The following is a 27,912-nucleotide window of genomic DNA, read 5'->3' on the forward strand; positions in this document are numbered from 1 at the left end:
AAAAAAAAAAGAATTCTCTCTCTAAGTCCCCACAGTTTACTATAATAGGGTGGCTTCTAATACATGCTGTTGTCTGTGTCTGCCATTTCTTCTATGGCAAGTGTATTAGGTAGAAGAGTATCCTCCCAAAATTCATTTTCAGCCAGAACGTAACTTTTATCTAGGAGGGTCTTGACAGATGTAAGGAGTTAAGATGAGGTCATACCGGATTAGTGTGGGCCTACTTTTTTTTTTTTAAAGATTTTATTTATTTATTTGACAGAGACTACAAGTAGGTGGAGAGGCAGGCAGAGAGAGAGGGGGAAGGAGGCTCCTTGCTGAGCAGAGAGCCCAATGTGGGGCTTGATCCCAGGACCCTGAGATCATGACCTGAGCCAAAGGCAGAGGCTTTAAACCACTGAGCCACCCAGGCGCCCCAGTGCGGGCCTACTTTTAACATGACTGACATTCTCCTATGAAGAGGGGCATCTGTACAGAGAAACAGAGACATAAAGGCAAGAATATGGAGGACGAGACTGGAAGGTTGCAGCCACAAGCCCAGGAAGCTTGGGGCTGTGGAGAGAGATGAGGATTCTTTCCTAGAGATTTCAGAGAGAGCATGGCCCCACCGCCATCTTGATTTTGGACTTCTAGTCTCCAGAACTGTAAATAATAAATTTCTATCATTTGAAGCCACCCAGTGTGTGGTACTTTGTTATAACAGATGGCACATTGACTCAAACTGGTTCAGCAAGAGCACTAGCGAAAAGCATTTTGTTTTCTTTTTCTTTGGCAGGAGACAGTGGACAATGCCGGTGCTCTACACAGAGGCCATCGTAGGATTTCTTTTCACAGCTTTTGCTCCCTCTCCCCATTTCAATGGGCTTTTAACAGCACTTACAGCTCTTCCTGGGAAAACAGCCCTCTGGCTACCCGGCTGCTTTTCTTGCCAAAAGTGCCAGGGGATTTACTACCCCACCTCCCCTTGCTGCCTTTGACCAATGACTGTTCAAAGTATGAAAGCCCACCTACTGGGGTGTGCGGCTGACACAGTTGATTAAGCATCCGACTTTAGATTTTGGCCCAGTTCATGATCTCAGAGTCCTGGGACAGAGCCCCCCATTGGCTCCCAGTGTGGAGTCCTCTTGGGATTCTCTCTCTGCCCCTCCCCTCGCTTGTGCGCTTTCTTTCTCTCTCTCTCTCTCTCTCTTTCTTTTTCTCTCTCTCTCTTTAAAATAAATAAATAAAATTTTTAAAAAAGAGGAAGCAAGCCCACTTTCCTTGCCTCAGCTTGAGACAACTCTGGGGCATAAGTTATGCTTCTGAGCTCACCTGTGGGTTCAGGCTGTAGCTTCCTTCTGTAGGATGATGCCTGACATGGTACGAGAGTGACCAAATCATGCCCTTTGCCTAGGAGTATCCCACTTTTAGCACCGATAGTCTGATGTCCCTGGAAATCCCTCCGCCTGAGGCAAACCGGGATGGTTAGTGACTCTAAATGGCCCTCTTACTTAGATTCTTCCCTCTCTCTGTCCTTCTCCTCCTCTCCTGCAGGTCTTCCTTAGGAGTACTCCTTTAATACCTGTACACAAATCCTCACTAAGTCCCTTGTGGGGAGCTCAGCCTGAGACACTGGTGCAGGAAGGGATGAAGAGTGCATGAAAGCCTGGGGGACTGGGGAATTTCCTATAGAAATTCAGTCATTAACCCATATTGTGTAATTCATGTTCCTGGTAATTGGCAAATAAACATCTCAAACTCAAGAAGCAGAAGCAGGGAGCAATTTTAGGCCTTAGTAATTTTAAGATGCCTCTGGACGTCTTAGTTTGTTAGAGGGAACCCTCGCACTCACTACTGAAATAGCAGCAAACAGATGCCTGGTCAGAAACACACTAGTCCACAGTAATTGTGAATAGTTGCTCTTAATGACAGGGCTGGTTTTATCTTTCACTTTGTTTCTGAAACAGTCTCTGTTTAGGGGAGTTTTCCCTTTAAAGACTCCTGATTGGAGGGGCGCCTGGGTGGCTCAGTGGGTTAAGCCTCTGCCTTCAGCTCAGATCATGGTCTCAGGATCCTGGGATTGAGCCCTGCATCAGGCTCTCTGCTCAGCAGGGAGCTTGCTTCCCCCTCTCTCTCTGCCTGCCTCTCTGCCTACTTGTGATCTCTCTCTCTCTGTCAAATAAATAAATAAATCTTTTTTAAAATCCATTAAAAAAAAAAGACTCCTGATTGGGTATCATTAGCCAATCAGAAATATAATGGGGAAAATATTCAGTAGTGATGGGATTTTTTTAAGGATTTTATTTATTTATTTGACAGAAAGAGATCACAAGTAGGCAGAGAGGCAGGCAGAGAGAGAGGGGGAAGCAGGCTCCCTGCTGAGCAGAGACCCCCCGATGTGGGGCTTGACCCTTCGATCATGACCTCAGCCGAAGGCAGAGGCTTGAGCCACCCAAGTGCCCCAGTGATGGAATATTTAAAAGGTTCTGTGGGGATTCTTCAGTACTGGTTTGTGTATGAGTCTCTTGTACATTAATTTTTGTCCTGTAAAAGGCCTATTTATTTTGTATGAGGCAGGGAGTGTCTTAACATAGGGCTTCTCTTGGAGGCATCTACACTTTTTTATTTGGGTGTGTTTATCTATGGATTTATGTCATTATGTAGGTAAAACATTAACATGTTGAGAAATTCAAACCACATAAAAGGATATACCATGAAAATAAAGTCTCCCTCCTATCTCTGTCCTTGAACCTCCCAGTTCCCCTTCTCAGAGGCAGCAACTATTACCAGCTTCTTACATATCAAAAGTGTTACTTTTGAAAATAACCTGTGAAAGAAGTCATGCCTCCTGTACATTCTCTGTGAGATTAGCAGCAGAGTAGGAAGTAAATTGGGGACATTTTCACAGCCGCGTGGGACTCAGATTCGAAAAGCTGCAGGGCCCCTGGAGTTGAGTTTGAAATATTAAGCTGGTATAGAAGCCATCACTGTGACCTTCACACTAGATTGACATTTTTTCTTCTAAACTGCAGAATTAGAAAAGCGATGACATTCTCTCTATGCCTTGGGAATTCTACACTGTCTGGATTTCATTGCTTTCTTCAGCCTCTGTTGTAGCGGTGCCCAAGGATGCCAGTCATCATAATGGCTGGCTTCAGGGCCGTCAAAGGGATAATTCAGAGAGGCTTTTAAGAAAGACTCACAGAAGAGAGGCTTCATGGGAAATGGGCACTCAAGAGGCCACATAAATGTAATAGTAATGCTAGATACATAGCCTTAAGTTTGTGGCCTCACCTGTACCTTCCTTGAATGGAAGACTGGTTTGTTTTCACTGGTAGTTGTATCTGGGATGATTTAAGAGGGGCTTAGTCTCAAGGCAGAAAGTTCCCCTACCTTTGGAGTAGCTGCCTGAAGGTGCATCCCGAATTTTGCAGCACTCATCATGATGGAATGCAGAATGTTGTTCCCATCCCCAATCCAGCTGAGGGTAAGGCCTTTCAGAGAGCCATAGTGTTCCTAAAAGCCAAGGGAGGAGGAGATTACATCCAGGAGGAAAGCCACTTGTGTGAAACAATTATTAGAGCTAAAATAAAAGAAAGAGTCAGCCTTCACCTCATTTTTATAGCTTTGTTGGAATGAATAAACTACTAGTTTTTTGTTTTTGCATTATATAGAACAATTCAATAATATGGATGTACAATCACAATAAATATCAAAATGACTTAATGTCTTAAACCATGACATCATATAAACTCATACAGAGACTCATAGTTTCATACGTTTAAAATCTGAATCTTTGTTGGATTCATTCATTCATTCGTTCGTTCATTCATTCATTCACTCAACAAATTGAGTGCCATCAATGTCCAGAGGCTTTCCTTGGTCCTGGAGATAGAACAATGAAGAAAGGAGAGAAAAAAAATCACTACCTTTATGGAGCTTACATTCATTGGTATTAGAATGGGGAAACACAATGCATCTGGAACAGTGGAACATGGTATCTATGTTTGCATTTATATAAAATTTAAAAACATGCTCATTAATATTTTGGTTGTTTACAGATATAGATGTGTAGTCAAAATATAAACACATGCCTGGGAATTATAAATACAAACATCAGGAAAATAATTTCTTTGTGGGGTGAAAGGAAATGGGATCAGGGAGAGTTACACAGTAGGCTTCAACTCTTTATATTATTTAAAAACAAAAAATTTCTAAAGTAAGATTTGACAAAACTATGTAATAGGCTTAAGGGCATTTGTTTTATTTTTCTTGAAGTGTCTGTAGGCTTCACAGATTTTATATATTCATAAAGATAATGTTTTAAAAATAGAAAGGCTAAACAACTTTGAGGTCGCAGAACTACTACACGGTGAATCTAGGATTTAAATCCAAGTCCATCTGATTTAAATGCCATGTTTTTAATAAGCTGCTATTTATTCACTCAACTCCTGCTTTGAATATTCTATATGAAGACATTGCACCAGGCCATGCAGGGGACAATATGATGAATAGGAAATTTTATTGTCCTTCAGTGAATCTGTAATCTTGTAATGATGAAGCCCCAGGGGGGAGCATTAAATTATCTGGCATATATGTAAAGCCACACCTGCCAGCAGCCACTTGGTATCTAACATTGTTGTATCATCTTCTCTGCATGAATCCTATCCTCATCACCAAAGAGTTCTATTCCATTTTGAGTTTAACTTCACATTCATATGTGTGTGGCTTATTCAAATAAGGAGGAATATGGACCCATCAGTTCTCCCTGTCTTCCAGAACAGTCCATCCACACAGAAACCATGATTGTCAGGATTCCTAATGGCAAGACCATGTAGATTGGCTGTGGCAAGCCAAAGGAGATGAATCTTTTCAAAGTTATTCAAGTTTCTAGTTTAAGGGGACATGGCTAATTTTGCCTCGGTTCTATAAATTCTATGTGTTCTTAACTCCAGTCTCAAGCAATCAGTTTATTAAAATGATAGAAAATGGCCTCCCTCTCAAAAAGTGATTTGGTAGTGGACCATTTTGAATATTCAAAGCATACTCAACCAGTCTTCATTCCCAAGCCACAGAGCCGGATGTACGTAGGATTCCATAAAACATTTCCATTCTATATGCTCCAGCATTCTCTGTTCATCCATTGTGTTAAATATGTCCCCAGAAAACAGTGATTGAAAGAAGAGGGGATGGGGGGGCTGGGACTAAAAGAGGTTGTGAATTGAGTTGAGAATAGAAGGATCTGAGGATCTGTTTTTAACAATGCCCTGTCTCCTTTGGAGATCTAGCATTCACACATATGCTATAGTTCTTTGCCAAAGTGATATTTGAAAACAAAACACCAATACCATGATTCAAATGGTTCCATTTAGAGCTAGTTGGGAACAATTTATTTATTTTGCTTTTATGTAAGGCAAAGAAATAAGCCAACCTGGAGCGTGAGGTAATCAGCCAGGATCTGGATAGGATGGTACAAATCTGACAGCCCATTGATGATTGGGATGGATGCTTCTTTAGCCAGAATATCTAGATCTGATTGTTTGTACACTCGAGCCAGCACTGCATCTGTCATGCTAGACAACACACTGCAGGAGACCAAGAAAAGATAATCTAAGTTAATTATGCTTAATAATTCCTTCTTTAGACATGATCTTAAACAGGAGTAAGAAATGCTAATAAATTAGAATTGTTACAAGGTTACAGCTACGTAACATGACAGATTTTAAAGCTAATATTATGGCACCTGGGGGGTTCAGTCAGTTAAGCATCTGCCTTTGGCTAAGGTCATGATCCCAGGGTCCTGAGATCCAGCCCCACCTCAGGCTCCCCACTCACTGGGGAGTCTGCTTGTCCCTGTCCCTCTGCCCCTCCCACTGCTCATGTTCTCTCTCATACTACCCCTTTCTCTCTCAAATAAATAAATAAAATCTAAAAAAATAAAAGCTAATATTAAACATGTAGTCATTATAGGAGCCAGATGTTGTTCCACTGATCTCATCCAGTGATCACTGATTTTACTGCTTTTTACAGGGGTAAGAAATCAATTTTGGGCCTAGCAAGTTATGACAATGAATTATAATTGATAAGGGGCAGTTGGTAAAGTTAAAAGGAACAAGACCAAAACAAGGTATACAGAGTGACATTAATGGTCTGGCATGTGGCTCATTTTCTTTGATGTCATCCCACAGACATATATACATTTTCAATGTAAAATTGAAAGTACGTGTGTGGCAGCCATGAATGTTGCACACCCAGGTTGCCGCACAAGAAAGAACCTTCTGGGAGGAGTCCCATTAGCCGACAACCCCCAGCTGCTGCACTTTTGGGATACACTGTAGTGTTTCCAGTAAAGCCACACTCCTCCCATACTATATTCCCAGCCAATGGCTGAGCAGAGTGGGGGCACCAGAGCTGAGTTAGTCTGCCTGACATGGGACTGCTCCAACGGGCAGTCCTTGCTCTGAGGTTCCCCATTGTCCTGGCCAAGACTTTCTCAGACCTCTGCTGCACTCTCAGGTTCTTTTTACCCTATTCCTTCCTCCCTCTTCTTCCTTCAATACGGCAGGACCTGCACTGTGGTCTGAAGGCTTTCCCTGCCTACTTCTGCTTCCTCCTTCCTTCATCCTTCACAGTTGTTTCCCCCATCAATCTCTTGCAAGTCTAATTTAATTATGGAGTCTGCTTCTGCATGAACTTGAATGACACAATCCACAATAAACTTCTGTGGGGGCTGAGCCTGAGAAGGCATTCAGCCCTTGTCCCTGTACCCTACATAGCTATCAGCATCTCTGAAAAAAGACAGAAAGTGTCCGACATCATAAACACAAAAATCCACCAAAAAGGCAAGGAAAACCAAATCATGGCCATGAATTCGAATAGCACAGAGAAAGGTGAATGTTATTATTCTCATTTCATAGCTGAAGGACCTAAGACACAAAGAGGTTAAGTAACTTGCCCCAGACCACACAGCTGAGTAAGTTGGAGGAGCTCATATTCAAACCAAAGTCAATTTAAGTCAAAACTCCATGTTCACTATGGAGTATTATGCCTCCATCAGAAAGGATGAATACCCAACTTTTGTAGCAACATGGATGGGACTGGAAGAGATTGTGCTGAGTGAAATAAACAGAGAGTCAATTATCATATGGTTTCACTTATTTGCAGAGCTTAACAAATAACATGGAGGACGTGGAGAGATGGAGAGAAGGGAGTTGAGGGAAATTGGAAGGGGAAGTAAACCACGAGAGACTGGGGCACCTGGGTGGCTCAGTGGGTTAAAGCCTCTGCTTTCGGCTCAGGTCATGGTCCCAGGGTCCTGGGATCGAGCCCCGCGTCGGGCTCTCTGCTCAGCGGGGAGCCTGCTTCCCTCTCTCTCTACCTGCCTCTCTGCCTATTTGTGATCTCTGTCTGTCAAATAAATGAAATCTTTAAAAAAAAAAAAAAAACCACGAGAGACTATGGACTCTGAAAAACAACCTAAGGGGCGGGGTGGGGTGGGAGGTTAGGGGAGCCAGGTGGTGGGTATTAAGGAGGGCACAGATTGCATGGAGCACTGGGTGTGGTGCAAAAACAATGAATACTGTTATGCTGAAAAGAAAAAGAATACCCAACAACTCCATGTTCTTGGGGCCCCTAGGTGGCTTAGTTGGTTGAGTGACTCTTGCTTTCCCCTCAGGTCATGATTTCAAGGTCATGAGATTGAGCCCTGTGTCAGGCTTTCTGTTCCACAGGGAGTCTGCTTGAAGATTTTCTCCCTCTGACTCTTCCCCACTTGTTTCTCCCTCTTTCTCTCTCTCTAATAAATAAATCAATCTACCAAGAGTATAAGAGTGTTCCCCTTTCTCCACATCCTCGCCAACATTTGTTGTTCCTAGGGAGGCAAAGCTGAATGGGAAGAAATCAGAGAGGCAGACAACCATGAAAGACTCTGAACTCAGGGAAACAAACAGTATTGCAGAAAGGAGGTGGGTAGGGGAATGGAGTAACCAGGTGATGGGTATTAAGGAGGGCTAGTGATGTGATGAACACTGGGTGTTATACCCAACTGATGAATCATTGAACACTAGATCAAAAACTAATGATGTACTATATGTTGGCTAATTAAACTTGATAAAAATAAAAATAATTTTTAAAAAATAAATAAATCCTTTAAAAAGTCCATGTTCTTACTGTTAAAACACATTTCCTCAACTTTGCACGTGTAAATATCTGGAAGGAAAGCCTGGGATCCATATTTTAGTTTTTTTCCATGAATCAGAGTGATGGTGTTTCCTCAGCTAAAGCTTCAGCCTTACAAAACTAGCAAGGATGGCCCTTGGTTTAAAATCTCATTTTCTTATTATTTAAAGGGAAACCTCTACAATAGAGGCTTCTACCATTTCAGTTTTAAAGAATCTTTTTTTTTTAATGACAAAAGAATTTGGAAAGCCACTCATAGTAGTAGTTAGAGTAAATATAATTATGATTATAAAGTACCCATTGGGGTTCTTGTTCTGGTTCTGTAACTTATGAGCTGTCTGGCCTTGGAAATGTTATATAATTTCTCTGTGACTTAGTTTCTTCATCTCTAAAACAACAACAGTAATATCTATCCTATTGAGTTGTGAGGATTACATGAGATTACCTATTTAAAGGGAATAGTATGGTGTCTTATTCATAGTAAGAGATCAGTAAGTAGTAGATACTATTACCATGCCAAAAGAATTTGCAACTCAACAACAACAACAAAAAAAAAAAACAAAGAATCCAATTAAAAAATGGGCAAAGGACCTGAATAGACATTTTTCTAAAGACATACAGATGGCCAAAAGACACATGAAAAGATGCTCAGCATCACTCATCATTAGGGAAATGCAAAAAATTAAAACCACAATGAGGTATCAATTTATGCCCATTCAAATGGCTAAAATCAAAACCAAACACACCAACTCAAGAAAGAGAAAGAGAGAGAGAGAGAGAGAAAGAAAGAGAAAAGGAAAAAAGAAAGGGAAAGAGAGGAAGGAAGAGAGGAAGGATGGATGAATTTCCGAATCACAGGCCCTACTCAAATTTACCGAATCAGAAGCTGCATTTTAATAAGGTTTCCAGGTTATTAATTTGCATATTAAAGCTTGAGATCCCTAATAGAGACAGAATTGAGGCCATTAAATTTTTAAAAGTACCATCCATTCATTTCTTAGAACCCTAACCTGGCAAAAATAAAAAACTATCAAGAGATGGCAGCCCACAAAAGTAGGATTTTGTCCATAATCTCTGGCAGAGAGTGCTTTCTAGTTCAATTGAAGGAAAAAGGCATCTCAAATCCTAAGAAATGAATAATCCACTCCATTGAGGCCTCCCTTGTTAGAATAACCAGGTGCCCTGGGCCATCCGATGACCTATGGCAATGGTTCCCAAACTTTGGTGTGTATCAGAACTAAATAAAGAACTAATAAACTACGGAGCCCCAAGCTCCTGAAATAGGGGAGAAATCTGGGTCTTTGTACTATTACCAGGTTTCCCAGGTAACTCAGATAACCTTACAAATGTTGAGAACCACTGTCCTAAGGCATAAGCTTTATGTTAAAAGAATTTTAAATCTTCTTTCTTTCTTCAAGATCTTAATAAAAATTCCCTACCCAGTACAGATATACTGATGCTTCATGGTATGGAATGCAGGCTTTTAACTCTATCATGATGAAGTCATTTAGATGGAGGTAGATATCCCACTAAGGTTTGTAACTGTAATCACTTATCAGTTCCCTATTTCAGAAGAATTGGTTAATTTTATGATACCTAAAATCCTGAGAGAGAGAGGTGGAGGAGTGTTTGACTGGAAAGGACTTCTTTAAATACGCATCACTTCCTAAACTGTGTACAAATAGGTTAAAAAAAAAACCCAATCTGGATTAACCATTGCAGTTGACCTTATTTTACTTATATTGTAGCTTTTCAAAAAATTTTAGTGAGCTAGAACCATAGGTCTCCAGCCTCTTAAGGTTTTTTTTTTTTTTTTAAGATCTTATTTATTTGACAGACAGAGATCATAAGTAGACAGAGAGGCAGGCAGGCAGAGGGGGAAGCAAGATCCCTGCTGAGCAGAGAGCCCAAAGGGATTGTGACCTGAGCTGAAGGCAGAGGTTTTAATCCACTGAGCCACCAAGGCACCCTTCCAACCTCTTAAGGTTTCAAGAATTTTACAATGTATTGTTGAGTTTTGCTAGATTCAGTGTGTGTTATATATAAATGTTATCTGAACCTCATAGATGAGGAAACCAAGGCCTTGCAAACCTTGAAGTAATTAGAGCAAGGTTAGAAAGAATGAAGAATGATGAAGCTGAAAGAGGGAGACATGAGGGGAGCAGCTGGAGAAGTCAATGCCCTATGGACATGAAGATTTCAAGATGATTGAAAAAGGGCAATTGTGGTTCCCTCCCTTGAACAATTCCAAGAGCTCTCGAAGCAAAGCAGCCAAAAGACAAACATGCATTTACTTGACCTTTTTATAATGTGAAGTTGATGCCTCAGGAATCTATATGGTAGAATCTTACGAGAGAGTACCTGGCCTGCTTTACTGAGATTGCGCAATGCCTCCTAGGACAGAGGTTCTTGACCTTGGCTGCCCATTAGAATCACCTATGGAGCTGTAAAAATCCTGATGCCATATTCTGCCCTTTGGAAAATTAAAGCAGAGATATGGTGGAAGATTCACATCGATATTTTTAAAGCTTACCAAGTTATTCCAATATGAAGACAACAAGACTGAGAATAGTTGTTCTCAAAAATAGAAAGAGGAGGTGGGAAGAGAGTGGGATCTTCTGCTGTGGGATGGAACAATGGAGAGGCAGAAAGTCTCAGAATCCTATAGTATAAGAAAAATAAGAGCTAAAAACATGATATGCTATACTGGAAAGAACAAGATCTTATAGACTTATAAAAGAGGCATTTTGGGGGTGCATGGGTGGCTCAGTTGGTTGAGTGGCTGACTCTTTATTTTGGGTCAGGTCATGATCTCAGGGTTGTGAGATCAAGCCCTGCCTCAGGCTCCACACATAGTGTGGAATCTGCTTGAGATTCTCTCTCTTTCTACGCCCCCCCCCAACTTGCTCTCTTTCTCTCTAAACAAATAAATGGATAAAACCTTAAAAAAAAAAAGACATATTTATTTTCCTTTCAGCTCAGTCACTACCAGGACCAGTTCAATGGCAGCTGAAATAACTATAATCTTTTCCCTTTCAGCACTTATAAGTATCCCTAGTGCCCAGAATTTGGTCTTAATATTGTTATATTAAAAAGAAGAAGAAGAAAGGAGTGGCGCCTGGGTGGCTCAGTCCTTAAGTGTCTGCCTTCAGCTCAGGTCATTATCCCAGGGTCCTGGGATCCAGCACCTAATCAGGCTCCTCGCTCAGCAGGAAACATGCTTCTCCCTCTCCTACTCCCCCTGCTTCTGTTCCCTCTCTCACTGTATCTCTCTCTGTGTCAAATAAATACATGAAATCTTTTAAAATGGCAGAGGCAGTGCTGAAAGGAAAAAAAAATCAACTTGAAGAGCTCCCATTTGTCAAGTTGTGGTCACTTATAGTACCAAAAATCATCAAATAAAATAATTTGTGCCTCTAAAAGTCCATCATGCTAATAAAGAAAGAGTTAATGCAAAGAAAATGTATAAAAACATAATTGTAGCATCAGTGAAGAATGGCTATTACCATGTACATTTGAATTTATTTACTAAGTAAGAAAGTATTTATATATATCTACATATACAGATAGATCTTTTGTGAGTTTTTGTTAAGTATATTTCTCTTTTTTATTATGTTCAGTTAGCCACTGTATAGTACATCATGAGTTTTGGATATAGTGTTCAATGATTCATTAGTATAATTCTGTTTATAAAGCATAGATACATACCATTTATAATGTGTGTAAATCACAAAGTATTACATTAACTTAGAAGCCAAATTCCTAGAAATGGTAGAAACCGTAACACAAATGGGCAGATGCCATCAGCATTTGTGGTTTTATAGAAAGTGAAGTAGAAAAGGAGTCTAGCAGTTAACTAGCACCAGTTGCCATAGACAATTTCCAATTAGAAAGATGACATGACCATTTATTCCAAGATAACTTAGTTAATGGTCCTGAAGAAGAATCTAAATTTTCAGCCTCACCTTCCTGCCTCCCTGGGAATAAAACTTCTTAATGACCTGACTAATTATAAAACAATATCATTAAGAAAGGCATATATTTTAAAATATCCAAACAAGGCCAGGTTAATATATCATGAAGACATTACAGTGGGTCTTCCAGAGATGAAAAACAAAGAAAATAAAACTTAAGATACCTTATCTTTTAATTTCTGTAAAAAGTCAGAATCTGTATGAAAAAACTAAAATTACGGTCCTATGGTTCATACAGTAATGCTCCCCACCCAAACATGCCCATGTCCCAGTACCCAGAACCTGTGATTAAGTTACCTTAGATAGCAAAAGGAATTTTGTAGATAGGATTAATTAAGGATCTTGAGACAGAGAGATTATCCTGGGATGGGCCCAATGTAATAACAAGGTCCTCATAAGAGAGGCAAGAGGTCAGGAAAGAGAGAAGATGCTAGCTTCTTGAAGAGGGAGGAAGGCTGGAAAGGGTGAGGACTTGGATTCTTTCTCCCCTGGAGCCTCCAAAAGGAACACAACTGTGGACTCATTTTAGACATCTGACCTCCAGAAGTGTAAGATAATAAATTTGTGTTGTTTGAAGTCACAGTGTATGGTAATTTGTTAAGGCACCAGTAGGAAACCAATATAGATCCATGATAAAAAGTGAAAGTAATGTGCTAAAAATATATTCAGCCTAGTGGCCAGCCATGTGAGTTTAGTTCATCTTGACCTTAGCAACCAGTTCCCACAACCCAACCAAAACTGAGTGTTCAGCAATCCACTTAACCTGCATTACTAGCCTCTTGAGATTCTCTTTTTTTCCCCCCCGCTTTCCGGTTTGGTAGAATTACAAAGGTAAGTTCTGAAAAGGTATCAAAGTAGTCTTTTGTAGAATTCCTGACAAACCAGCAATGTAGAGAAGTTTCAATTCCAGGGCCATAAAAGATAAGAATAAAAGTAGGGATAAAGATGTAGAGCAACATCTATGATATTAATAGCATGGTGCCCAGTTCTGTTGTTAAAATATTAATCAGTTCTGTAATCAATGGGCTATTTTTTGTGTATCTTTTCCCTTTTCAAAATGTTTAGAGCATCCAAGGAAATCCAAAACACTAGGCTTGTGATTAAGTTAAATGTTTAAGAGCATTTGAATTAAGTTTGCAATCAGTGTTTAAATGGTTGAGGAGACTTGTTTTGTTCAGTTAATATGTATTTGACTTATTGGTTAAGTAGTATGTGACTGTTTAAAGCAGTTGTTCTGAAATTTGAATACACATCAGAATCACCAGGTGGGCTTGTTGAAATACAGTCAGTTGGGTTTCTGATTTAGTAAGTGTGGGTTGGGTCCCCAAAGAACTTGCATTTCCAACAAACTCCCAGGTACAGCTTATTCTGCTGGCTTGGGGACCATACTTTGAGAACCACCAAGGAATGTTAGCTATTTTACGTTTAAAGGAATGCTAAGTGCTTGATAAATTCATAAGATTAATATTTTGGGATGTCAACAAAGTACAAAAAGTAGGGTTTATGGCTTTAGGCTCAGAAAGCCCCTTGGAGATTAAAGCATCTATGGGCAAAAAGGAGTATGATGAAGCTTGATAGAAAATGCCACTTTGATCCTTCTACCACAGAAGCTGAAGATGAAGTAGAATTAATGATAAAAGGGGGAAAGGAACAGTCTCCAGGTTGTTTTCACACTGGAATCACTTATGGAAACAGAGATATTAAAGACCTTTAGTTACTTATCTATTTTTTTGTCAATAATGCTGCATTCTACTTAATGTTTTAAAGTTGCCATAAATCATAAAGAAATTACCACTCTTATTTTTCTTCTTCCAGGTTACTAAAGATCTTTAAAGAACAAAACAAAACAAAATAACCTTTTCACTGGAAACAATGGCAAAGCTGTTACTGGAGCTGGACTTACAGAGCCATTAACAGTAATTTGAGCTTTCTATGCCTCTCTATCAATTTTTACCCAGCTTTAAGTATTGTAAGAGCTGAGTTATATGTGCTACAAATGAAAGGCTGACAAGTTAAAATACTTTTTCTAGTTCTATAATGACTTGCTTTTTGTCAGTTTTCATTTCCATTGAATATATAGAATTCTGTTTGCCATCTGGTGGATTTCTGCAGCTTTGTAGACAATCTTGGGCCTCTGTCACTGATGGTAACAAAACAACTTTTACAAAATCCAAATTACCCAAATTTAAAGTTTCTCACATGCATCAGTTTCTTCTGGATGTTTGATGGCCAATATTAAGGTTTAGAAAAAATAATCCATAAGTTAAAACATTTATTCAACTTGATTTTACTTGAATGTTTAAAATGTGGTCTAGTCCCCCTATAATTACCCCCATCACTTCTTCCCCTAGGAAAAGAGACATAGGACTTTAAGTAGAGAGATGGTTCAGAAGATAAAATATTAACATTGATTATTTTAGGATGATGGCAGTATTGGTGGTTCTGTCTATATTTTTATCTCTTAGTATTTTCTACAAAAAAGATGATTACTGTAATAACCAGGAAAAAAACACCTCATACCATTCAAAAAAAGAACATTTCTTCCAAACACGATTTTGAAAGTAATTGAGAATAAATTAAGGCTTCTTACAGCAATGGCTAATTCGTGGCCTTGGTAAGTAAAGAAATGTACAGGATGAGCCTGGAACATTTTGCCATATCAAAAAGCAAGGGAGTTATCAAAGCCTGAGAGAGTTAGGTCAAAATGACCCAGTAGCCAGCTGGAGGACAGATCACACTGTCCAAATATGGGTAATTTGAACAACAATAAGAATAATAACTGCAATGAATTGAAGCCTTTTAATATGTTAAAATACATGAGTTTATAGAGAGATGAAAGAACAGAAGAACATTGACAAGAGTCATAACAAGACCAATTTCAAGTTAATGTAGAAGGGAACTCTTAGGCAGTTTGTATAAACTCTCATCAGAACAGTCAGACTGCATAAAAATGAGACAAGATTGCACGGTATGTAGCGTGCCCTGATAGCGGATAATTTCATGCAAACTTCAGGCCAATTCTGAAGAAATGGTGTGGAGGAAGCATGAAAAGGATGGATGATCTAAAGAACCCATAAAGATCTTTCTAACCTTGAATTTTTATGATTCGTTGATATTTTATCCTTTGGTATAAGATCAAAACTTTTTTTAGGAATTAATTAAAACCCTCAGAAGACCAAAACAAAACAAAACAAAACAAAAAAATACCATAAGCGAAGTTCCCCATGGTCTCAGGAAAGCCCCTGCAGAGTCTTTGTGCTTGGGTGAACAGACACTAAAACAAAACAAAGCAAAACAACCAACAAAACAGAAAAGAAAACACCAGGAGTGTCCTGGGCCAGATCTTATGAGCAAGCATGGATATTGGTGAGATGGACAATCATACAATAATCCTGATGCTGTTAGAAGTTGAGTTGTTCCTAAACTTACTGGAGCGTGGTGAATGTGTTGCAAAAGCCAAAGGCAAACAGAACTTGTATTCTCGTGGGGTCCTGCCCCCACATTCTTCCTTTTGTCCTTATCCTGCCTTGAATCAGACTGTGTGCCCCCTAAATTCCAGTTTGTTATCAGTGACAGCCAGATTTTTTTAGTTATATCAATATAAGAATAATGAGGACACAAAATAATACCTTTAACAAAGCCAGATGGGCTCCTCTCAAATGGGCTGGTGTTGGAAGAAATCCAGGGATGCTGAATAATTGCTACATGCGATTTATTCATGAAAGCTTTTATAATGGCCAGATTACTTTGACTTAGGTATTAGTGCCTAGTTTTGAGGACCTCGGGGATAAATGGGTAGGGCATAATGGCATTGAGAATGACCTCCTCAAAATGTGTCATAGGAATTTCAGCCTTGGGTCACTGTAAGCTGACTAAGAGACCACAGTGATGTCTCAAATTAAATCAGAACTTTCCTGAGATTGAATCAGGCCATAACTTGGTTCAATCAATATTACTTGAATTTATTCTGTGTGCCTGTCCTTTATAAGCATTATCTCATTCATCCTCATGTAATTCATTGAGATAAGTATTTGTATCTCCACTTTACAGCTGAGGAACCTGACTCAGAAGCAACTAGTCCAGTGTGGTATGAGTTGTGACTTCAACCGAACCCCAACCCTGTTTCATAGCCCCTGCAATTTCCACTGTGGCAAACTGCCTCTATACTATGAAGAGTCATAGTTCATGTTGTGAAGGACTGAATTTTGTCACCATTTACCCAAGGACATACAACAGCCATGACTGCTAGCTTTTTGGTGACCTCTGTAAAGATTCATGGAAATATCATATTTTCAATTTATAGATACGTCAATTTATTAGGACCTAATTTGGTATAATATTTTAGAACATTTTAGTAAGAAACCTAAGAAAGATTGCCTTTTTCGGTCTTAATATCACTCATATAAATACCTTCAATAAGAGTTTTCCAGCTTTTTAAAAACATTCCTTTCAACATGGTAGTGGTTCACTCCATTATTTGAGGACTGTGTCCCATCCACAAATCCCTCTGTAACTTCCATTATTTGAGCTGTCAGAATGACAAGGATTTGAAACCTTTCCATGATGTTGCAGGGGCATGTGGATGTGTGTGTGTAGTGGGTTGAATGGTGTCCCCTAAATTCATATCCACTTGGAAACTCAAAATGTGACCTTTTTTTTGGAAATAGGGTCTTCATAGAAGTAATGAGTTAAGATGAGGTCACACTGGAATAGAGTGAGCCTTACATCCAATAACCAATGTCCTCATAAGAAGGGGAGGGGTTACACAGACATACAGAGAAGATGCCCAGTTGAACATGGAGGCAGAATTTGGAGGGATGTAGCTACAAGCCAAGGAACACCAAGGATTGCCAAAAGCCTTCAGAAGCTAGGCAAGGCAAGGAAGGATTCTACCCAGAGCCTTCAGACACAGCATGTCTTTGCTGACACCTTGATTTTGGACTTCTAGCCTCCAGAACTGTGAGCAAATAAATAATCTCTATTGTTTTAAGCCACCAAGTTTGTGGACATTTGTATGGCAGCTCTAAGAAACGAATATAGTGGTTTCTGCTGATTTTCTTTTCCACTAGTTTTACATTGGTGGAACACATTTTAGTAATCTCCACCATAAGTAAATTACACCTATAGGGAAAGTAGTTAGAGTAGAACAAGGTTACACTGGTTTTCTGTGGAGCCTTTCATACACATCGTTCCTGAAGCTGCATCACTAGGTGCTGTATGAAAGCGAAAATGAGGGTAAAGCTATTATGCCCCTTTCAACTGTGGACTCAGAGTTTAGCCACCAACAAGTCGTCATTGTGGAAGATGCAGAAAGCCTAGAACCTGGAGAGATAATGTCCTACTCGCGTGGTGAAGTTCCATCCAATTTTAAACTTCCAAGGAATCCATGATCTCAGTCATGCTAAGGTGTCACTTCTGGTGTTCTATCTAAAAGGATAGGCCAGAGTGAAGGCAAACATAGACTGCCCAACTCTTAACCCCAGTAGAGTACCAGAGAATTGACAAAATCTGAAAACACCCTCAAGTCTGAAGCAAGTTTAGATGAAAGAATATGTATTTTGTGTGTCTTGTGATATGTTAAGGGATGGAAAAGAATTACTAAGAGAGGGACGCCTGGGTGGCTCAGTTGGTTAAGCAGCTGCCTTCGGCTCAGGTCATGATCCCAGCGTCCTGGGATCAAGTCCCACATCGGGTTCCTTGCTCGGCGGGGAACCTGCTCCTCCCTCTGACTCTGCCTGCCACTCTGTCTGCCTGTGCTTGCTCTCTCCCCCTCTTTCTCTCTGATATATAAATAAAAAAAAAATCTTAAAAAAAAAAAGAATTACTAAGAGAGATTTTTCAAAAGAGGGAAGTGAGCGGTGATTGATTCTATTGGGAGCTTGGCCCTATAGGGATCCACACTGAACTGAGGAAACAGTTCGAATCTTGAGGCTATCCTTCCATGGGTACAATATATTCTCCCTTACCAGTTAGAGTGTATCTAGGTAAAGGACATTCAGCAAAATCAATAAGAGATGAGAGCCCAGTGGTGCAAAACATGAGTTAACACAGCAGTCCTGAGATGGCTGTTTTTGAAATGCCCACTTACAGGGTTGGCCCTTGGCAGGCATCTGGGAACTTGGACTTTTGGAGGGTTTCCACCATTCATGGATATAGTAAGGATGGCTCACTGCCTAAATTGTATAAACACTATGGATCATACCGAATACTTCCCTTCCTTCTGGGATTCTAGAATTTGGGTTTATAATAGGCTGAGGGTGCCCAGGTCACCAGCTGTCAAAAGTCTTGGGAACTGTGTCTCTAACAAGCTTTCCTGATAGACAACATTTAGCATGTGTTGACACAACTCATTGCTGGGGGGGAATTAAACATGTCCTGTGTAGCTCTACAGGGAGAGAACCCTTGGAAGCTTGTGCCTGGTCTACCCTGGACTTGACCCCAAGTACATTTCCCTTTGCTGGTTTTGTTTTATAGGTTTTTGTTTGTTTGTTTTTGTTTTTGTTTTGTTTTGTTATGGATCTTAGCCTTCGTATGACTATTTGTTGTGTCCTATGAGTAAGTCCTCCTAATGAATTCTTGAACCTGGGGGTGATTTGGGTGACCCTGACACACCAGCTCTTCCACAATACCAGCCAACAATTCCATCTCAGTGTGCCCCTATTCCCCATTAGCACCCCCAGATTACACAATACTGAACTCAGACTTAGCTAAGGAGAATTTACCCATGATATTTTGAAGAGTGGACAGGTTTTATTCTTGTAGTCAAGAAAGTAAAGAGCAACACGTTTTATTTTGGATGTGTATTTGGGTACTTCTTGGTCTGGTTGATCTTTCCTTTGGTGGCTGAAACAGGACTAACTTGTAAGGGTACCTCTTAAATTATTTGAATATCTAAAATGTGTTTGTTTGCAAATTTTAAAATACTGCTTGCTATCCTTCTGTTCCTGAGTACATTAAACTTGTTCTTGCCTTAAGCTTTTGTAGCAGCTTTTCCTATCTGTAGTGCTTTTTCCCACAGGTTTGCATACCTGCCTCTGCCTTTTCAGTCTGTTCTCAACTGTCATCTCCCTGGAGAGAGGCCTTTCCTGACCACACTATCTAAAGTCAGCCCCACCCGACCTACAGATCATCTTGCTTTTGCTGCATCATAGAACATATCCCAACCTGCTGTTCTATTCATGTTTTGTTTAGTGAAAGCCTCCTCCCACTGAAATATAATTTCCAGCAAGGATTTTGTTTGATTTGATCAGCATTTTATTCTGTGCCAAAACAATTCCTGGAAGAAAAACTAGGCATTCAATAAATATTTTTGAATACACAAATAATTAAATCATTTGACTAAATAATTAACAATTTGGAAATTGCACTTAACAGCTTTTAGGAGACTAGCCCAGTTTTGCCTTTTTTTTTTCTTGTTGCCATATTCACTGTATTCCCCCTTACATTCTCCTTTCATCAATGGGCAGTCACTGTTTTCATTTCACCGGACCCCCAAAGTAGCCAGACAGGCAGATTGAGAAGCAACACCATCAATCAGTGTCAGGTGTGCACCATCTTCTTGATTTGAAAAGGCCAGCACTGTCATTTAAACATCATCCAATATCTTTGCATCTTACAAAGTTGGATTTCCACAAAAAGCAAGGAGGCAATTGCTATGGATTGTACGCTGCATATTGGCAGGGTAGATGTCATTAAGATTCACTTCCTTGCTTCTCCAATTCAATTGCTTCTGTGAAAGGCGGTGGATTTCTCTTGCCTTCTTCAATTTAGATTTATTGAATTTCTGAATTTCATCCATATCTTGTTTGTCAGACATTTTGGCAGATTAAGCAGTAATGGGGTACATAGAAGAAAGTCAGATTCCACAGAAGCTACTGTGCCCCCCTTTCTGACATCTCCATTGCTCATTTCAGCCTCTTCTGTTAGTGCACTATGCTTATTCTCCTTGTACCCTAAGTATTTCCTTCTGCCTTCCCTAACTGCACCTGTCCTTAAGGTTCAGCCTTCTGCAATTCTCCCACAAGGAAATTCTGGAGCTCATTTTCTACCACCGAGTTTATGGTTCTATTTATCCAGCTCTCAGCTTCATCCAAGGTCTATCTCCAGTGGCTAGTGGACATTTGCATCGGAGTTTCAGCCTTTAATGCAATATGTCTAATACCTAATCTAGCACCTACTCTCCAAAGCAGAAACTCCTTTCAGTTTTCTGCTTCTGCTAATGTACCCACATATATTTTAAGAATAACAAATCTGGGGGCGCCTGGGTGGCTCAGAGGGTTAAAGCCTCTGCCTTTGGCTCAGGTCATGATCTCTGGGTCCTGGGATCGAGCTCTCTGCTCAGCGGGGAGCCTGCTTCCTCCTCTCTCTCTCTCTCTCTCTCTCTCTCTCTCAGCCTGCCTCTCTGCCTACCTGTGATCTCTGTCTGTCAAATGAATAAAATTTTTTTAAAAGAATAACAAATCTGAAATCATTCTTTCTCCACTATCAATGTACCCTTCACAATCAGTCATCTTGAAACCATATACATATTTTATTAGCTATCCCTTCTTTACCATTCCCTTCACTCACACTCTAGCATAGATTGACAGCACAATACCCCAAGATTACTACAGAGCCTTCTAATTCAGGGTTTCGCAAATTATGGTCTGGCCACCCGGGCAACAGAATCATTTGAAGAGCTTGTTATAGATTCCTGAAAACGATCTGAGCTCTCGCTGCAGAATTAAAATTTCTGAGTGTGGGGCCTAGAGTTCTGCATTGAGATACACCTCTGTGTAAGGACCACCACTTGATACCTAATCCATTCACATGCAATGGAGAGTATAAATTGCACCTTAAGGATCAGAAAGCCCTCATTTTATAGAAAAGGAAACTAAGATCCAGGGAATGTTTCACTTACCATAAGATCATAGGTAAGTGGCAAAGCTTGGACTAGATCTCAAGCCTTACAATTTTCAAGCCATGCCTGACTGGTAGCCTTTTAAAAGTCTGCATGGGGGTACCTGGGTATCTCAGTCGGTTAAGCATACGATTCTTGATTTTGGTTCAGGTTATGATCTCAGGGTTGCGAGATCAATCCCCATGTCAGGCTTAGTGCTCAGGGTGGAGCAGAGCCTGCTTGAGACCCTCTCGATATTCCCACCTTCTCACTCTCTTTCTCTCAAATAAATAAATAAAATAAAATAATTTTTTTTTTTAAGAAAGGCCTGCATATAATGTTGGCCTTTGGATGGCATCGGGAACTTTGATTTGGAGAGGGTTTCCAGGACTGATAACAGTGGCTTACTGTGCCTAATTTTTTTTTCTTAAAAAATATGGTTTAGGGCACCTGGGTGGCTCTCTCTCGCGCGCGCGCGCGCGCGCACGCTCTCTCTCTGCTTGCCTCTCCATCTACTTGTGATCTCTCTCTGTCAAATAAATTAAAAAAATCTTTAAAAAAATATGGTTTAAAGTGAACACCAGCTTTCCTTCTGAGAGTCTGGATTTGGGTACATGTCAAACAGAGGATGCTATGTGAACAGCCCCCCTAAAAACCCTGAGTACTGAGTCTCTAGAGAGCTTCCCTGGTTGGCAACATTTCACAGGCATTGTCACAACTTGTTACTAAGGGAATTAAAGGTGTCCTGAGTGACTCTACTGGGAAAGGACTCTTGGAATCTTGCACCTGGTTTTCCTTGGCCTTTGCTACGTGTGCCTTTTTCCTTCATTGATTGTGCTTGGTATACTTTCACTGTAATAAATCACAGCTGTGAATATTATGACTGTATGCTAAGTCCATGAATCCTCCTAGTGAATCATCAAACATGGAGTGGTCTTGGGAACCTCATGACATGCAAGCCAATGCTTTCCATAATGTATTTCACTGCCACTCTTATGGGCTATCTATAAGAGGTAGTAGGAATAGTCAAAACAGCATCACCTTAAAGAAAAAAAAGAGCATGCTCTAAATGCTGACTTAGTTACTAAGCTCCATTACTTTTCTGAGTCATGGTTTTGTTGTCTATAAAACTAGGCCAATAATGTGTAATTTTTAAGGTTTTTACAAAGATTTTGATATAATAGTACAAGAAATCCACCTTCTAGGGAAGAGCTATTATTTTTATTCAGACTCTTGGATAAGATGGAATGATCAGAATTAATTCTATGGATCCACATTTATCCATATATCCATGTAGCAGTGGAACTAATTATATAGACGAAAAGCTTCCAATTATGTTGGATCTTGTGAGCAGATTGTTTTTCTCAGGATCTGCGTAGAGCTCCTCTAACTAAGGACTTGCAGTGGGAATTGTGTGGAGAGCGAGCACAGAAAGAACACATTTATACTCATTCTCAGCTTTCAACCCATGCTTGGTTATTTGTCTATTGTTTTTAGGGTCCTGCCCACTCCACTGATTTCTGGGTCCTGACCTCTTTCTCATAGCCAGTCTGCACTCAGTAACCCTTTATTGGATGCTCAGCTATTCCTCTAGCTTTATTCTTTTCCAGCCACTGCTTCACACGGGACTTATTCACCATCGTTCTCTTGGTCTCTGTGGCGAATCCCCACTAAAACTTCTCTCCTGGATGTGCCCTGGGCTTCATCCCTTAACCTGCTTGTAATATTTGCTTTTGAGTAAAGTTTAGTTTACTTTTGTGGAGCCAGAATTATTAGGCAAATGTAATCCCAGTCAGTGGCAGCATAGTTGGAAGAAAAACTCATTCATGTTTACTTATTCTTTTAGGTCCATGCATCCAGAAGATGAACACAGCACTTCTTAATACTAACATTGTCCCATCTGAAATAATGTCACTAAAAGGCTTAAAGATGAGTTATTTCAAATATCTTTAGCAATTCAAATGGGGTAGATAAATTCTTTTGTCTTACCAATCAGGAATATCCACACTATGTTAGCCACCAACATTTCGAGATTTTATATTATAGTAGCTAGTACGTTCCTAATTAAGTTGTTTCACCTCTTTATGTCAATCTATTTGGGCTGTTATAGGATTAAATGAGTTAGAACAATGCCTAACACATATTAAATGCTCAATAAATGTTAGCTATTAATAGTATTACTTGCTCTGATGCTAACTAGTTATGAGTCATTGACCATGTCAGTTTCCCTGGACATCTATTTCTTCAACTGTAAAATATGAGTTACATTTGACACTTTCTAAGTTTCCCTAAGTTTGAAATTTTATAATCAGTAACCTCTTCAAATTGCTAAGAAGAAAATTATCTTAAACCACAGAAAGTGACCAGAGGATGAAGGGAGAAGCATTCGGAACATCAGGCAAAGAGAGAAGGGAGGAAACAGAGAACAGTACAAACGATGCTGAGCGGGGGGAAAAAAGTTATTTAAAGAGAAGTATATTTTCTTTTTGAAATTCACCACTTCTGAAATAAGCTTTGAAGAGAAGATTTACCAACCGGGCTGTGTCTGTGAGACTTTCATTCACACCCAGATGAATGTCTTGTGTGGTAAGAAAACAAGGGTGTCCTCCCAGAAGTGCAAAGCCTATAATAAAAGAAAAAGGAAAAAAAATAGTCTTTTGGAAAAAAAAAAAGAACCAAAGTAGAAAACAAAATTATGAGGAATTGGCACTATCTCAATTGAAAAGTCAAAATCATTAAAGCTCTCTATCGTCTCTGCTAGGGAATTCTGTACCCTCAACTCTCCTTCAGATATGTACCCATTTCTCCTCCCTATTGTTAAGAACCTGACAATAATGGGGCATCATTCTCTTTCGGAGGCCATGCCTGGTTTTGGTTCTTTAAAATATAAATGGGAAAATTTATAATTTAAAATATAAAATGGGAAAATAAACTATAGTGTGGGATATTGTGGATTACAGTGGAATGCTACTCAGTAATAAAAAGGAATGAGCTACTAATACATACAAGATGGATCAATCTCACAAACATTAGGCTAGATGAAAGAAGCTACATACAAAAGAGTAGATGATGTAAAATTCCATTTATTTTTTTTTAATATTTTATTTATTTGACACAGAGAGAGAGATCACAAGTAAGCAGAGAGGCAAGCAGAGAGAGAGGGGGAAGCAGGCTCCCCGCCAAGCAGAGAGCCCGATGTGGGGCTCTATCCCAGGACCCTGAGATCATGACCTGAGCCGAAGGCAGAGGCTTTAACTCACTAAGCCACCCAGGAACCCCTATAATTCCATTTATATGAAGTTCTGGAACAGGCAAAACTGCCAGACAGTGGCATAAATTTAAAAATGCAGTTGCTTCTGGAGAGGGTGAGTAGCTGGGAAGGAGCATTGGTGAACTTTCTAGGGTAATGGGACTATTTTACACCTGGATAGAATTTGTAGGTCAAAAAAAAAAAAAGAGGAAGTAAGTAGTTCCTTCTGAAATGGAATGAAATAATTATATCCTACCTATCGTATACTGTTTAAGAGTGTTGGTTTAAATATGTCCAAACCAAATGGTTTTTAGCTAGAGGGTACTATGTTCCGACTCTAGCAATGACTATTAATAGAACACTACCATAAGCTGACACTTAATAAACATTCTCCTATTGAAACCTTCACTCTAACAAAAGTACAGAAGATATTCTATATAATAATTTTAGAGACAAGGATTCTGAGAGTCAAGAGCTTAAAACCTTGTTCAAGATTGTTTTTAAGAACTTGTAGCCCCTAGGGTTTGCCACAGGGGAGCCATGCCCTGAGCCGACTTCTATTGGAATTTGCAAAGACAGGACAATGTAGTGGAACTGGACTCAGTCTTCATCTGGAAAATCAGGCAACTTGCCTAGAGCCCTAAGATCTTTTGCAGATGTGCTGTGCTACATCCCAGGTAGAGTCAGACAACATGAAACACAGTAATGATCCTACTTGCAATGGGTCCTGTAGTAAAGAGTCTGTCCTTTTATGATGTTTAACTACTACCAGTGGTAAAGCCAACCATCACACACTTCCTTCTCTTTCTACCCTGTATCTGGGCAAGCTAGTAAGAAAGTGCACATGCTCCTTCCTTTGGCACTAGCAGGAGGTTCAAACTAAACAAGGCCTGCTCTGAGCATGGGAATCTTCATCCCATCCTTACCTCCTATCCACATCCAGGCCAATATCATTTCTCCACTCTCTAATGCCACTCTAAGGCCAACATGGGACACAGTCCTACCCTACCCAGGAAGCCACATTATGTGAGTAACAAACCTGTTCATACCCTTCTGGTACATGTATAGCATCCCCACCATCAACAATCAAACCAAATTTTGGTGGAAGGCACATTTCATCTCTGTAGCATGATCATAATAGGCCTTGGCATCGCAGCATGGTTCTGAAATTTATTCATTCATTCTAAAAGCATGTGTTTGGTGATACTCTATGCACTGGGGAAAGCATTATAAACAACAGGGTACAAGTCCCTGCTTACATAGAACTTACATTCCAATGGGGAGAGACAAATAATAAACTGAATGAGTTAATTAAATATGTTGTATGTTAGATGTTGATAGGTGCCGTAAGAAAAATAGAGTGGGGGGTGGGGATAGGGAATGTAAGGAATATGAGTTGTAATTTGAATGTGGTCAAGGAAGCCACACTGAAACATACCAGATGGTGGAATGAGAATGTCCTGAGATCCTTAGAAAGGAGCAGGAGTGGTGGCTTCAAGGCACAAGAAGATTGGTAGGGAAGGTGCAGAGTATGTGAGGAGGACAGTACTAGGAGGTGAGGTTGCAGAAGGTAGGTAGAGAGGAAGCAACAACTTTGACTTTTGTCTGAGTAAGACAGAAAGCCCTTAGAGGGTTGGAGCAGAAGAGTCACATGGTAGACTTATGGTGTTTTTTTTTAAAGATTTTATTCATCTCATTTGACAGATAGAGATCACAAGTAGGCAGAGAGGCAGGCAGAGAGAGAGAGGGAGGAGGAAGCAGGCTCCCTACTGAGCAGAGAGCCCGATGCGGGGCTTGATCCCAGATCATGACCTGAGCCGAAGGCAGAGGCTTTAACCCACTGAGCCACCCAGGTGCCCCTAGACTTATGTTTTAATACAACATCTGTAGTGGGGCAAGGGAAGAAGCAGGGAAACCAGTTCCTAGACCTATTTGCAAAACTTTGTGTGAGAGCTGATAGCTTGGACCAGGATGGTAGCCCCTGAAATGATGACAAGTTATTGGAGTCTTGATATGTTTTGGAAATTAGAGCCTGCACTCAGCTGGTGACCTTGCTTCATGGGCCACTAAAAAAAAACAGTAGCAATCAGAGAACTTCCAGATTCCACCACCCATTTCCCCATTTGCCAGCATCTGTACCCATATATTCTGCTTTCCTTCCTTTTAAGAATAGATGATCTTTTTATGTCCCATGTGTGTACTAGAAACCATGCCTCCTTGCATACTCAAGAACATTGCTCTAGCAATTTTTTCCTTCCTCCCTTACATTACCTTCATCATAAAAATTCTCTTCTCATTTTTCACTCATTAATAAAAAACAAATGCAAATTTTCTCTTGTCCCTACTTTCCCTGCTAAGTAACCCTTTAACTCTTTGCTCCCTCTGCAGCAAAACCTTGTTTTTGCTTTCTCTCTTGAGTTTTTCTTTTCTCATTTCTTTCAAACCTATCCCCATAAGACTTTGCCCACCCCCAACACTGCACCAAAACTCCTTTCATCAGTTGCCAATGATACATCTAATGGCCATTTCAGTTCTCAGTTATCTTGGATTAGCAGCATTTAACAAAGTTGTTCACCATCTTCTCCTTGATAAACTTCCTCACACATTGCCCAGGACAATCTTTATAATTTTGATGTCCCCCAGGCCCAGTCCTTCATCTTCTTCTCTCCATCCATACTCATTCCCTTTCTAATCATATCCAGACTCATGGCCTAAAATGCCATCTATATGGTGATGACTCCCAAATATCTCTAGGATAAATCTCACTCCCATACCCCAAACTAATAGCCAAGTGCCTTCTCAACATCTTTGCTGGTGTATCTAACAGACTTCTTAAACTCAATACTTCCCAAGCTGAACTCTTGATCTTCCTTTCCATCCTGCTCCACCTGGTCCATCCTGCTTACAGTTGCTCAGGTAGAAACCTTGAAGTCATCCTTAAGGTCTCTTCTCTTACCCAATAACATCAGAAATCTTTTGGCTGTCCCTTTAAAACATATCCACAACCCCTCTCACTTCCCCCTCCCACTGCTACCACTCTGCCCTTGCCTCCATGTATTATGCTACCTACTGATGGATTTCACTGCTTCTATCTTGTCTCCACCCCCAATCCCTGCAGTTTATTTTCAACAGAGCCGTCCTAGAGAGCTTTTTAAAGTGGAAGTTAGATCATATCCCTCTGTTCAAAACCCTCCAAAGAGGGGTGCCTGAGTGGCTCAGTGGGTTAAGCCTCTGCCTTTGACTCAGGTCATGATCTCAGGGTCCTGGGATTGAGCCCTGCATCTGGCTCTCTGTCCCTCTGCATCCTCCCATCTCTGCCTGCCTCTCTGCCTACCTGTGATTTCTCCCTCTGCTTGTACTCTCCCTCTTGTCAAATAAATAAATAAAGTCTTAAAAAAAAACCCTCCAAAGATTCTCCATTTCACTCAGAGCAAAAGCCAAGTTCAAATAATGGAGTAGATGTTTTGCCCTCAGTTCCAGGAACATTCTTCTCCTTGTTTCCAACATACTGTATCATCCACTTATTTATTATGTCTATTGTTTATTGTCTGTGTACCCACTAGAACGTAAGCTCAATGAAGGCAGGAAAGTTCCTCTGTTTTGTTCACTGATTTATCACTCTCAAGAATCTAGAATACATACTGTACATAGTA

At 40.1% G+C, this 27,912-nt stretch overlaps 1 protein-coding gene and 1 pseudogene across 1 annotated transcript in view; both read right to left on the minus strand.

The window, feature by feature from the left end:
• Window positions 1–27,912, minus strand: part of OTC (ornithine transcarbamylase) — a 64,138-nt gene that overhangs the window by 16,566 nt on the left and 19,660 nt on the right. The window contains exons 4-6 of the mRNA XM_044234921.1: window positions 23,545–23,632; window positions 5,411–5,564; window positions 3,373–3,495 (exon numbers count right to left, since the gene is read on the minus strand). Of these exons, the coding sequence (XP_044090856.1) occupies window positions 3,373–3,495; window positions 5,411–5,564; window positions 23,545–23,632 (365 nt within the window). The remainder of the gene's footprint in view (window positions 1–3,372; window positions 3,496–5,410; window positions 5,565–23,544; window positions 23,633–27,912) is intronic.
• On the minus strand, window positions 19,823–19,947 carry LOC122896835 (annotated as a pseudogene).

This window comes from Neovison vison, chromosome X (assembly GCF_020171115.1).
Source record: "Neovison vison isolate M4711 chromosome X, ASM_NN_V1, whole genome shotgun sequence".
Lineage (NCBI taxonomy): Eukaryota > Metazoa > Chordata > Mammalia > Carnivora > Mustelidae > Neogale > Neogale vison.